Source organism: Microcaecilia unicolor, chromosome 2, assembly GCF_901765095.1.
Source record: "Microcaecilia unicolor chromosome 2, aMicUni1.1, whole genome shotgun sequence".
NCBI lineage: Eukaryota > Metazoa > Chordata > Amphibia > Gymnophiona > Siphonopidae > Microcaecilia > Microcaecilia unicolor.
In genome coordinates, this window is record NC_044032.1 from 422,100,565 (window position 1) to 422,114,596 (window position 14,032).

General features: G+C 42.2%; 1 protein-coding gene across 2 annotated transcripts in view; it reads right to left on the bottom strand.

Annotated features, from left to right (window-relative positions):
* EMCN (endomucin) overlaps nt 1-14,032 on the bottom strand; it is a 177,334-nt gene that overhangs the window by 64,105 nt on the left and 99,197 nt on the right. For both annotated transcript variants that reach the window (XM_030190743.1, XM_030190742.1), the window contains exon 3: nt 7,430-7,567. In XM_030190743.1, the coding sequence (XP_030046603.1) occupies nt 7,430-7,567 (138 nt within the window). The remainder of the gene's footprint in view (nt 1-7,429; nt 7,568-14,032) is intronic.

The following is a 14,032-nucleotide window of genomic DNA, read 5'->3' on the forward strand; positions in this document are numbered from 1 at the left end:
AAGGACTAGGTCTAGAATTTTTCCTTCTCTTGTTGGATCCTGTACCAGCTGCTCCATAAAACAATTCTTGATTTCGTCAAGGAATTTTACCTCCCTAGCATGCCCTGATGTTACATTTACTCAGTCAATATCGGGGTAATTGGAATCACCCATTATTATTGTGTTGCCCAGTTTGTTAGCCTCCCTAATTTCTGATAACATTTCTACACCCGTCTGTTCCTACTGGCCAGGTGGATGGTAGTACACTCCTATCACTATCCTTTTCCCCTTTACATATGGAATTTTAATCCATAGGGATTCCAAGATGTGTTTTGTTTCCTGCAGAATTTTCAATCTTTTTGATTCCAGGCCGTCTTTAACATACAGTGCTACTCCTCCTATAATTCGATCCACCCTATCACTATGATATAATTTGTACCCTGGTATAATAGTGTCCCACTGGTTATCCTCCTTCCACCAGGTCTCAGAGATGCCTATTATATCTAATTTTTCATTTAGTGCAATATATTCTAACTCTCCCATCTTATTTCTTAAGCTTCTGGCATTCGCATATAGACATTTCAAACTATGTTTGTTGTTCCTATTTACATCATGCTCAGTACTTGACAGTATTAATTTGCAATCTTTTGTCTGATTGTTATTTTTATTTAAGGACACCTAGAGGGGCATAATCGAACGTTGCCGGCGAAATAGGTCGCCAGCCATCTATTTTGGCGGCGGCAAAACACCTGGCCAGAACCGTATTATTGAAAAAGATGGCCGGCCATCTTTTTTTTTCGATAATAAGGTTTAGCCTGGCTAAATGCCAGAGTTCGCCGGGTTTGAGATCGCCGGTTTTGTTTTTCAGCGATAATGGAAAAAAAATGCCGGCCATCTCAAACCTGGCAAAACCCAAGGCATTTGGTCATGGGAGGGGCCAGCATTTGTAGTACACTGGTCCCCCTGACATGCCAGGACACCAACCGGGCACCCTAGGGGGCACTTCTAAAAATGTTTTAAAAAATACACAAATAGCTCCCAGGTGCATAGCTCCCTTACCTTGGGTGCTGAGCCCCCCCAAATCCCCCCCAAACCCATTCCCCACAACTCTACGCCCTTATGGGTGAAGGGGAGCACCTACATGTGGGTACAGTGGGTTTGGGGGGGTTGGAGGGCTCAACACTTAGCACCACAAGTGTAACAGGTAGGGGGGGATGGACCTGGGTCTGCCTGCCTGAAGTGCACGGCACCCATTAAAAAGTGCTCCAGGGACTTGCATACTGCTGTCAGGGAGCTGGGTATGATATTTGAGGCTGGCATACAGGCTGGTAAAAAAAGGTTTTTATTTGTATTTTTTTTAGTGTGGGAGGGGGTTGGTGACCACTGGGGGCTACGGGGAGGTCATCCCCCATTCCCTCCGGTGGTCATCTGGTCAGTTGGGGCACCTTTTGAGGCTTGGTCATGAAAATAAAAGGACCAAGTAAACCCGGCGAAATACTGATTTACGCAGCTTTTTTTTCCATTATCCGTGAAAGCCAGCCATCTGGTAGCCACGCCCATGCCTGCCCATCTCCCGCCTTCGCTACACCGCCGACACGCACCCTTGAACTTTCGCCAGTGCGGCGACGGGAAATCAGCGATGATGTAAAAAAAGCCGCTTTCGATTATACCGATTTCGCTGCTTTTGAGAGATAGCCGGCGATCTCGCAATTTATGTTGGAAGATCGCTGGCGATCACTTTAGAAAATAAGCCTGCTAATCTACTATGGTCTCTTGTAACCTCACTATCGGGATACCCTATCTTCCCTGTTTTGGTGATATCTTTGAAAGATACCTTATCCTGAACCATGCGCTTTTGAGCGACTGTCGGCCTTCCCCCAGTCTCTAGTTTAAAAGCTGCTCTATCTCCTTTTTAAATGCTGATGCCAGCAGCCTGGTCCCACCCCGGTTAAGGTGTAGCCCATCCTTTCGGAATAGGGTCCTCCTTCCCCAGAATGTTGCCCAGTTCCTAGCAAAGCTAAAACCTCCCTGCACCATCGTCTCATCCACGCATTGAGACTCCGGAGCTCTGCCTGTCTCTTGGGCCCTGTGCGTGGAACGGGTAACACATCCTGAGATCTGAGATGACAAGTGGGAGTGTATGGAATAATTAGGTTGGAAAGATACAAAGGGATACCAGAGTAGTATACTTTATGGGCTAAAGTGAGGATTTTGAGATAAACATTATTTAATGGGAAGCCAATGTAACTGGCATAGTAAAGGAGATGCATATTCTCGCCTGAAGGATAGGAAACAGAGAGTGGGGTTAAATGGGCAGTATTCACAATGGAGAAGGGTAGTTAGTGGGGTTCTTCAGGGGTCTGTGCTAGGACCGCTGCTTTTTAATATATTTATAAATGATTTAGAGATGGGAGTAACTAGCGAGGTAATTAAATTTGCTGATGACACAAAGTTATTCAAAGTCGTTAACTTGCGACAGGATTGCGAAAAATTACAGAAGGACCTTACAAGACTGGGAGACTGGGCAGCTAAATGGCAGATGATGTTTAATGTGAGCAAGTGCAAGGTGATGCATGTGAGAAAAAAGAACCCGAATTATACCTACGTCATGCAAGGTTCCACTTTAGGAGTTACGGACCAAGAAAGGGATCTGGGTGTCGTCGTCGATAATACACTGAAACCTTCTGCTCAGTGTGCTGCTGCGGCTAGGAAAGCGAATAGAATGTTGGGTATTATTAGGAAAGGTATGGAAAACAGGTGTGAGGGTGTTATAATGCCATTATATCGCTCCATGGTGCGACCGCACCTTGAGTATTGTGTTCAATTCTGGCCGCCGCATCTCAAGAAAGATATAGTGGAATTGGAAAAGGTGCAGCAAAGGGCGACTAAAATGATAGCGGGGATGGGACGACTTCCCTATGAAGAAAGACTAAGGAGGCTAGGGCTTTTCAGCTTGGAGAAGAGACGGCTGAGGGGAGACATGATAGAGGTATATAAAATAATGAGTGGAGTGGAACAGGTGGATGTGAAGCGTCTGTTCATGCTTTCAAAAAATACTAGGACTAGGGGGCATGCGATGAAACTACAGTGTAGTAAATTTAAAACAAATCGGAGAAAATGTTTCTTCACCCAACGTGTAATTAAATTCTGGAATTCGTTGCCGGAGAACGTGGTGAAGGCGGTTAGCTTGGCAGAGTTTAAAAAGGGGTTAGACGGTTTCGTAAAGGACAAGTCCATAAACCACTACTAAATGGATTTGGGAAAAATCCACAATTCCAGGAATAACATGTATAGAATGTTTGTACGTTTGGGAAGCTTGCCAGGTGCCCTTGGCCTGGATTGGCCTCTGTCGTGGACAGGATGCTGGGCTCGATGGACCCTTGGTCTTTTCCCAGTGCGGCATTACTTATGTACTTACAGTATGTAGTTATGATTGTCATGCAAAGAAAGCGTGTGGCGGAATTCTTAAGCGTTTGAAGTCTTTTTAACTGAAACTGTAGTAAGCCTTTTTTGGGATCTTGCCAGGTATTTGTAACCTGGATTGGCCACTGATGGAACCAAGATGCTGGGCTTGATGGACCTTTGGTCTGTCCCAGTATGGCAATACTTATGTACTTATGTGCTTATGACTCACATAGGTTGGTTATTCCCAACCCAAGGAACATTAATTATGAGATTACCAGATGCTCTGCATTTTCATGCATGGCCACCGCTCTCTAGAATTGTCTACTGGGTGCTTTAAGGTCCGAAATGTCATTCCAAAGGTTTAAAGTTCTCTTGAAAGCACACTACTTTCAACAAGCCTTTGACTAAGTTTCTCTCTCCCTGTCTTTCGGTCAAGTTGTTTAGTCCCTGTCACACAGCTTTAAGATTCATTGTATGTATGGTTTGTAAGCTTGGTCTTGAATGACTGGTTGTACACTGTCCTATCTAATAATAGAGTTCCTTAGTGTTTTTTAAATTTTTGTCTTACGGTTTTTATAATTTTATTGTAAACCACTTATGTTCTTTCCATTAAGCAGTATATCAAGTTTTAATAAAAAAAAAAAACAAAAAGGCACACAACTGCTTACAAAACAGTAGATAAAAAACAACAAAGCAGTGGAATCAAATGCATTTATTGGAACAATACCCGACGTGGCCACGTTTCGCCCTCAGGCTGCGTCAGGGGTATAAACTATAAAAACAAAACACAAGTACAAAAACATGTATAACCATACATATTAACAATGTCATAAGCATGATTCAACTAATAAAAGGCAATTATATAAAAAAGAGATTCAACATATATAAAACAATCCTTTAAGAGTTCTAAAAAAACATGTTTATACATGATATCATCTATAAAACAAAATATTTATAATTATCATTAAAATCATACATCACATAAAATTTTTATCAGAACATCTACAATTACTCATATCACATTTATAACTCTCAATAAAAAATGTTAAGATTATACATGTTTTTATACTTGTGTTTTGTTTTTATAGTTTATACCCCTGACGCAGCCTGAGGGCGAAACGTGGCCACGTTGGGTATTGTTCCAATAAATGCATTTGATTCCACTGCTTTGTTGTTTTTTATCAAGTTTTAATAAACATAATCATGGATATGTCATTTTATGCTGGATAATGTTCTGTTTTCTTTCTGTTGTTTTACTGATTGTGAATGTTTTAATGGAAACCATTTAGTTATAGGTGGTATATAAGTTTTTAAAATAAAGAAATAAATAAATTTGCCCAAGGTGGTTGTTTGACCATTCCCTCCATTTTCAGGGCTCAGTCGGAATCCGCTCAGTGCTTTTTTTTTTTTTTTTTAATGTGCCAACTCTTTTGAATGCCCTATCTATTTCTCTTCCTACAGAGTTTTCCTGTAAGAAATTTCAATCTGGTCTCTTTTCACACAAGTCTTCATCCTTACACTTGGAACTGTGGACCCATGGTAGGACAGAGTTTTTCTGCCTGTCTCCTGTACTACAGCTTTCTTTTTATTTCTAACTTTACTCGACATCACTACTCTATTTTCTTTTTCCTGTTGTTTGGGTGGCATTCATTTCTTCCTTTATTTTCATGTAAACTACTTTGATCAGAAGGCCCTGAAAAGCAGTATATCAAATACCAATAAACAAAACTAGAGGCCACCTATCTGGAGCCTATTCTAAAAGGGAAAGGAGGCACCTACTTTACTTTATAGAATACAAGTGTACCTGAGTATATATGCACATATGTGTTTAGGTGTGAACACTTATGTCAGCCATAGAGCTGGTGTAAATGCTCACCTAGTATTCTACAAGTTAAGAGTGTCTCATCCAGGCCTGGTGCTAGACATGATGGGGCCCAGGGCAAACGCTAGGGAGTGGGCCCCAAAGCTTGCTTGCAGGCCATCTCTCTTTCAACTTCAGGCAGGTTTGGGACCCCCTTTAACAGGGTCAATTGCCCTGTTTGACCACCCCTAACACCCAGCCTATGACTTGCCCATGTGAACACCTGCCTGGAACTAAGTGTTATTAAAGATAAGTGTGTAGTTACAGAATAATATGTCACTGGAATATTGTCACTTACCTGCATATGTGAACCATAGGAATGTAAATGCCTAGAATACCAACATTCAGCAATGTAGCTAAGATGAATGGGCCCTGGGCAGAAAAATTTATGGGTGCCCTATAACATCATATTTCCCAAGATAGTGGGGACTGGAGGGATGGGGAAAGAAGGGGAATCTCTTCGGAGTCCCAGCAAACAAACTTCTCAAAAAGCAAACACATAGTCATAGTAATAGACAGAGAAACTGAAATGCAAGATATCAGAGAGGCACATTTCCAAAAGCTGAGATATTATAATTAATACATTCTGAAAAAACCCCATTTTCTACCTTTGTTGTCTGAATATTGCTATGGTTCCAATATTCTCTTTTTTTATCTTAACTCCTTCCAGGATCTCCTGTCCTTTTGACATTTCTTCTTTCTCTGTGTCCACCATCCATCTCCCATCTGCATCCCTTATCCATCCTGTCCAGATCTCCTGTCTGTGTCCCTGTCCCTATGTTCCCTCCATGCCTAGCATCTCTTCTCTCTGTCCCTACCCCTACCCATATCCAGGTTTTCTCCTCTCTTTTCTTTCTTCCTGCACTCCCCACCCCAGGGCCAACCTCTCTTCTTCCTGTATCCTGATCTCCCTCTTCCCTTGGTATAGCATCTCTCTCTTCCTTTCCACATTGATCCAGCTTCTCTCCCCATCTCCACCTCCAGTCAAGTCTCTCTCTCTCTCTTCCCTCTACTCCCCTTCTAGGTCAAGTGTCTCCCCTCCTCTCTCACCGCATTCCAGTCTCTATCTCTGTCTCTCTTCCCTTTTTCCCTCAGGTCCAGCATCCCCTTTCTTCCTCCTCATTTTAGTCCAATTCTCTTCAACCCCCCATTACACAGGCCTGGCATCTTCCTATCTCCCCCTCTCTCCTCAACAGGCTTGGGATCTATCCATCTCTCTTCCAATTCTGCACAGGCCTGACATTCCTCCATTTCTCCTGAAGCATTGGTCTAGAATCTCTCTCTCCCTGCCCCTCCCCCCACAGTCCTCCAAATATATGGCAGATGGCTGGCAGAGGCGGCGATGTTAACTGGCTGCTTCCAGGTGGCCCCGCCAGGACCTTTCCTCTGCCCTGCCCTGCCCACAGGAAGGCACATCAGACGAGGTAAGATATGGCAGAGGATGTTAACATTGCTGCCTCTAATGGCCACCCACTACATGTTTGGAAGACCGCAGGGGGTGGGCAGAGATGGAGAGATATCGGGCCTGTTTGAGAGAAGGAGGGCTGGCAGAGAGATGCCAGACCCATGCGGGGGGAGGAGGATGGAGAGATGTCTGGCTTTTGGGCCTGTGTGTTTGAGGGGGGGGGGGGGGGGGGTTGGAAGCCACAGAGAGATGCTAGACTCACATGGGAGGACAGAGGGCAGGAAGAAAGAGATGCCAGACCCATGTGGAGAATGGCATGCAGAGAAAGATGCCAGACTCATGTGGAAATGGGATAGGGAGGGGGGGTAAAGGAAGGGAGAGTGAGATATGTTGGACAGAGAGCAGCTCAGTTTGACAGCAGGTGGCTCCATTCATTCAGTGGTCCTGGGCATTTTTCCAGGCTGGCTCAACAGTTACAACCCTCCCAGCTTTTACATATGTATTTGCCATCTAACTTTAGGCGGCTTCTTATAGAATTACCTCCTAGGTGCCTATGTTTTGCTGTAAAACTCTAGTCACAAAAGACAGACCAAAGACTAGGTGGATAAATTTTATGTGTTTTGATTTCAGGAAATTTTCAATTTTGTTATGGTTGAATATTTGGACCCCATTTGGTTGACTAAATTGTGAACTGAGTGTTTTTTTTCCCTTCAGATAAACCCTTTAGTGGTTAATATTATTGCTTGACTTGTAAATAAATAATGTATTGCAATACTTACTCTCAATTTTAGTTGTATTAGTTGTTACAGATGTTGTGGGCTGTGATGTTGTAGCTGGTGTTGACGAGGTGTTATCGACATTGCTGGAAATATCATTCCCACTTCCATTTGAAATTGTCTCATGATTATCACTGGAACCTGAGAAAAACAGAGTCTGTATGAGAAACTTGCCCCATTTCATCATACATATTACCACATTACATATAGTTCCATCTCTTCCAAGTGAGACCATGGTGTTACACATATACCAGCGGAAGGAGTAGTATAAGCAGCCGCAAAATAAAAGGATAAGAGATGTAATGGAAAAACCTTTATTCTTCAATACCTGACACAGCACTGTGTTTCAATGTAGAGCCTACATCAGGGGTCTAAAAATAATGGACATACATAAAAGACATAAAAACATAAATATGAATGTAACAAATAATGGGAATAAAATATCTAAAAACATATTTAAAAAAATATATAGACCATGGTGTTACACATATATCACCAGATTCTATATAGTGCACCTACAGATTCGTGCTGAAATCTGCGCAGATTCTATAACAATGTGTGTAACTTAACAAGCTTAACAAGCTAAGGAGCACTGATAACAGCACTTAACAAGCAATAATGAGCTGTAATTGGCACTGATTAGAAGTTAGACACCCAACTCGCTAAGTGTATTCTGTAATGAAGTGCGTCAAATTTCTAACACATGCAGGCAAAAGGGGATGTGGTTATAGGTGGGGAAATTGGCGTTTTATGGGTGTTCTGAAATTTACATGCATAGTTATAGAATATGGCCCAGTACGTGTAAATCTATGCACCGGGATTTATGCAACGTTTTCGTTGGTGTAAATGGATGCGTGTAACTTTAGGCGCAGAGATATCAACTAAGCATAGTGTATAATCGACACCTAAATCTAGGCGCTGATTATAGAATACACTTAATTGGCACTGATTTCAGCGCTAATTTTTTAGGCGCCATATATAGAATCTCCTCCATAGGGGCTCATATTCAGTGGCCCATATTCAACTCAAGTTAATAAGATAAGCTAGCTAATTAATTTTAACTGAATATTTAGCCAACTTATCAGATGAAGTACTGGTGAATACACTTCCCTAAAGTTTACCTACTTAAATGGGCATGTTATGGAGGAAGAAAGGTTCAGAGGAAGCCCTCTCTCTTTACTATCCTGGCAGATGCCTGGAATAGCCTAACCGGCAGAGGTAAAAACAATTAGGATCATGATAGAATTCAAATATGCTTGGGACATATATAGAGGACAGTGATAGAAATGAGGTTCAGTATTAGAAACAACCCACACTTCACTGTCTTGAAAGGAGGAGCAAAGGGAAGAGGGGATATTGAGAAAACAAAGTGTGGATAAGGGAATTACAACTTAGTGACACTACAGGCCACAGGGTGGGCAGCCAGGTTGAAAGTTGCAGACTACAACTCCCAGGAACCAACCAGACTGGGGCCAAGCAGTTCAGTGTTGGCCAGATATTGCCTAGAAAGACCATGCTAACCTATATGGCAAGCAAGTGCATTATTACAAAGCTTGGTGGTCAGAAATTTGGGGATGCAGGTTGACTGGGTGTTGGATTAAGTACTTGAACCTGTATGCTCATATAACCAGAATGGGAGAGAACCAAAGAGGAAGATAACAAAATCTGACTTAGAGAAGAAAGTACAAATGGTCAAACCACTGAGATATGTCTTTAACAATGTTGACTGGAAAAGCTGAACAGTTTGGATAGTCCAATTCATCTTTATTTATTATCACCTACTATGTTACCAAGAATTTAGGGAATGCCAGTAAATCTATTCTGGAGGAAGTGAAAAGAGTTATCTTCAGTTGCTATCTGACTATCTTACGTGTTCTGAGGAGTTTAAAATAAAAGAGGTTTGTGGAACAAAAATTCTGCTTTTTTCCCTTCACTCCCTCTTTTCTACTCTTTCCAGCATTTTTTCTGTTTCCCCTCCAAGGATCATATCTGTCTCCTCCCCCCTCTTTACTCCTTTCCTCATCTCCTTACATGGCCATAGGTTCCACTTCATCTCCTCCTCCATCAGCAGGTTTCTTTTTATCTCCCCTGCTCTTGGAATCTTCTTTCTTTTGTCCCTCCTGCCCCTAAAAGTTTTCTCTATCGCTCTCCAGGTTCCTTTCCATCTTCTCCTTCCTCTTCAGATTACTCACTACCACCCCATTTTCAAGTTCCTCTTCATTCATGCCTACTGCAGGCTCTTTTCAATTTATTGGGGCACAGCACTACAGACTGAATGTCTATGGAACAACAGGGATTGGACTGAGCATGTCTTCTGTTCTTTCAGCTGCTCTTCCCCCATGGTCCACATTGCTTTTGTCATCAGGAGGTATAGAAAGGAAGAAACAGAGCTGACATAGATATAAGGGGGTGTATGCTTACGTTTGCCCCACACTGTCAAAAGAACATAAGTGTAACCATACTGGGTGAGACCAATAGTCCATCTAGCCCAGTATCCTGTTTCCAACAGTGACCAATCCAGGTCACGATAGCTGGCAGAAACCCAATTAGGAGCAACATTCAATGCTACCAATCCCAGGGCAAGAAGTTGTTTCCCAAGTCTGTCTTAATAGCAGACTATGGACTTTTGCTCCAGGAACTTGTCCAAACCTTTTTAAAACCCAAATACACTAACCGCTGTTACCACATCCTCCGGCAAAGAGTCCTAGAGCTTAACTAATCATTGAGTGAAAATATATTTCCTCCTATTTGTTTTAAAAGTATTTCCATGTAACTTCCTTGAATGTCCCATAGTCTTTGTACATTTGGAATGAGTAAAAAATCAATTTACTTCTACTTGCTCTACACCACTCAGTCTTCAGTGATGGGCAGAGAGGTAGGAAGAGTGAAGGATGACACGTGATAAGGCTAAAGCGGCTAGGGCTCTTCAGCTTGGAGGAAAGGCAGCTGAGGGGAGATATGATAGAGGTCTATAAAATAATGAGTGGAGTTGAATGGGTAGATGTGAAGCGTCTACGCTTTCCAAAAATACTAGGACTAGGGGGCAAGCGATGAAGCTACAATGTAGTAAATTTAAAACGAATCGGAGAAAATGTTTCTTCACTCAACGTGTAATTAAACTCTGGAATTCGTTGCCAGAGAATGTGGTAAAGGTGGTTAGCTTTATGGGGTTTAAAAAAAGGTTTGGACGGCTTCCTAAAGGAAAAGTCCATAGACCATTATTAAATGGACTTGGGGAAAATCCACTATTTCTTGGATAAGCAGTATAAAATGTTTTGTACTTTTTTGGGATATTGCCAGGTATTTGTGACCTGGATTGGCTACTGTTGGAAACAGGATGCTGGGCTTGATGGACCTTTGGTCTTTCCCAGTATGGCAATACGTATGTACATTATGGCTGAAAAAAAAGTCTAAGTCCTGCCCTTAACATGCCCCTGACGCACCCCTTTGAGATTTGGACGCACTGCAGATGAACAGCATAGAAAAAGTCTGAAAAATAGGTTTTGAAAATACTGATTTGAACGCGTTTGTGAGAAAAATGTCCAAATGCTGCTTTATGCCACTTTTTAGTCGTTTTTCTTTTTCAAAAATGAGCCCCTTAACCTTCCATTGCCCTAGATACAAAATTAGTTTGTGAGCCCAGCAGGGACAGAGAAAACTTGCACATAATAAAAAATGCAAACCACATTGGTTGTACCACAAAAAGGTAGTATATCAAACCCATGACCCTTGACCTGTACTCAGGATGGAATCCTGGCTGCTGGTGCTATCATTTTAAAAGGGAACAGAGGAGCTTTTAAACCAGATCATATGTGAAACCTGACAGTTGATCAGAAATGTATGCTTTCGAGTGAAGTATTTCCAAATGAAACTGGCAAAGAAGGAAAATCAGAACAGCATGATAAAGAGGTTGTTTAAATAAAAAGCAGGCAGATATGAATGGCTGCAAATTACCTCTATCAACTGCTAAGCAGGTTCTGACAATGGGAGACTGTGATACCAGGGTACAAATTATATCAAAATAACAAGGCAAATGAAATCGGTAGAGAGGAGGATCTGTTAAGGATGGCATAGAGTTAAGCAGAATAAAAGTCCTACAGGAACCAAAGTGTAATGTGGAATATTTACACAGAGAAATCCCTTGTGTGATAGAAAAGAACATGGGAATGAATTTAGAGGGTTAGGTGCCATTTGCACATGTGAAAAGGTGATTTATATGTGTAAATGGGAATGTGCATGAAAATAGAGATTATTGAAAAACTGCTACTGATTCACACCCAAGTCATGTACAGATTTGAAGGGGGTATTTTCTGGTTGTAGCTTGGGTGGACCTACAGTACAAATTATCTAGTTGATATTCAAAATGACTTAACCAGCCAGAAATGGCCGCTGACCAGTTAAATCACTTACTCAGGGCTATCTGCTAATTTTCAGTGGCATTTAACCAGTTTTCACTGCTGAAAATTAGCGGTTAGCGCATATGTGAAAACTGGCTATTTTGGGGGCATTCCAGGGGTGGAGGTGGCATTTGGATGGTTAAGTGCCTATATTCAGCATTTAACTGATTAGGGTAACCACATAAAAGGGACCACATAAAACACAGTCCTATCTTTGGGGTCCTTTTACTAAGCTGTGGGAAAAAGGGCCCTGTAATAGTGGCAGGGACCATTTTCCCCACGCACCAGGGCCCTTTTTACCGCAGTGGGCAAAAAATCTCACCCCCAAAATGTCCACACGATAAGAACCCTTACCTTGTGGCTATGCGGCGGGGAGTATTTACAGTCTCCCACTGAGGTGGCAGTAAGGGCTCCCCCGGTAACCAGGCGGTAACCGGGCAGCATGCGCCAATGCCTGATTACTGCCAGCTTAGTGCCGTGCTAAGGAAAAAAATTTCACAGAGCACTAGAAATGGTGCGCGCTACAGCCGGAATTACTGCCGGCAGCCACGTTGGGCTGGCGGTAGTTCCATTTTAGTGTGTGATAAGCCTGCGTTGGACTTACCACCGCTTTATTAAAAAACCCTTCTGAATATCAACTTAACCAGCTATGCATTAGCCAGCTCTGCATAAACCTGATATTCAATGTTAAAGCCCAGATATGGCCCTGTATTGAATATCCGGGAATACCACCAGCGATGGTCAGAAACACTTTCCCTGTTGGTATTTACATCTGATCTGGGGTATACAGAAATGTCAGCTAATTGTTCATTTGGACCTAGTGTTTTGAGTAATGACTGAGAGGGAACTATGTTCAAAACCACTTCAACCAGCACAAAAAGTAGAATTTTGGAGCTTGGATCATTGATTGGCTCCCTTGGAACATGCAGTTTTGCAAAATTTGGTACTTACATGTGTAAGGTACAAAATCTACCACCTTCACATGTAAATGTCAACACTCACAGTCACACACACAAACCACCATGTAATACTGCTCTGTACTCAAATGTGTGTTTTTGTTTATTGTAAAATGGTTGTTTCTGCTGTATGTATCACAAAATACACATACTAGGCTAGATTCTGCATATGGTGCCTAAACGTTCGGTGCCAAGGATGGTGTATGTCGTACCGACTGGACCCTCATGGCTGTTTCTGCTCCTGGATTTCCTCAGACTCTTTAATACATTTGCAGTATGGGGAGAAAAAGGAAGGGATGGGACCATTGGGTGTCCTCTGCCCCTGCTTCCCCTTTCAGGTTGCGGCAGATGACTATAGAGGACTTCGACTATTCGGCGGCTTCCTCTCTTATTCCTCCTTTGGCTTTGCTTCCGGATTCTTTCGACAGTGGCCTCATTGAGTCCCATCGGTCAGACAATGCCTCTAGAGCCTGCGAATGCATAAAAGTTTCTATGGATTGAGCTAGGATTCGGCTGGAAATGGACCGTTCTCAGACTCCTTAGAGGGATCCCTGGCAGTGAGTTTTGCTCCGCAAGTTTTTCCATCAAGGGAGGAAGAAGTTCAGCGGATACAGTGAGCTGTGAAGACACAGCCCCCAGTTGGGGAATCGTTGCCTAGTATTCTTCCAAAGCAGTTGGAGTTGGTAATACCTAAAGTTGTCACAATGGACTCTATTTGGGAGGCCTTATGGACTCTCAATGACTCTTTTCTCAAGGGTTCTGAAACTTTCTCCTCACAGACTAATCAGGTGTCTGGAATTGTTGCTGCTCACAGTAAGACTCTTGAGTAACATTCCAACCAGATTGGTTCTTTGGAGGCTAAGATAGCTGACCTTCATGTCACCATTATGGCTCTGTCAAAGGATAAGCTATCCTCCTTTAAATGTATCTAGAGAATTAAATCAGAAGAAAAAAATTTAGATTTGTGAATTTTCCCAAATCTCCTCTGATGTCACCATTGGATATGGTTTTGAAGTATTTTATTGCGATCCTAAAAGTTCCTTCAGAGACTATTCTACCACTTGTGCAGGCCCAATATTTAATGTTGGGGAGTAATCAGAAAGACCATTTGAATTTGACAGTTTTTAGAGTCAACTCTTGAAGCTGTTACCCAAAGAACAACCTTGTTAGTGACTTTTGCATTAGAACCAGACAGAAATAATATCCTTTGTTTGTATTTGCGTTTTATGAATGAGTTATTTTTTGGACCTAGA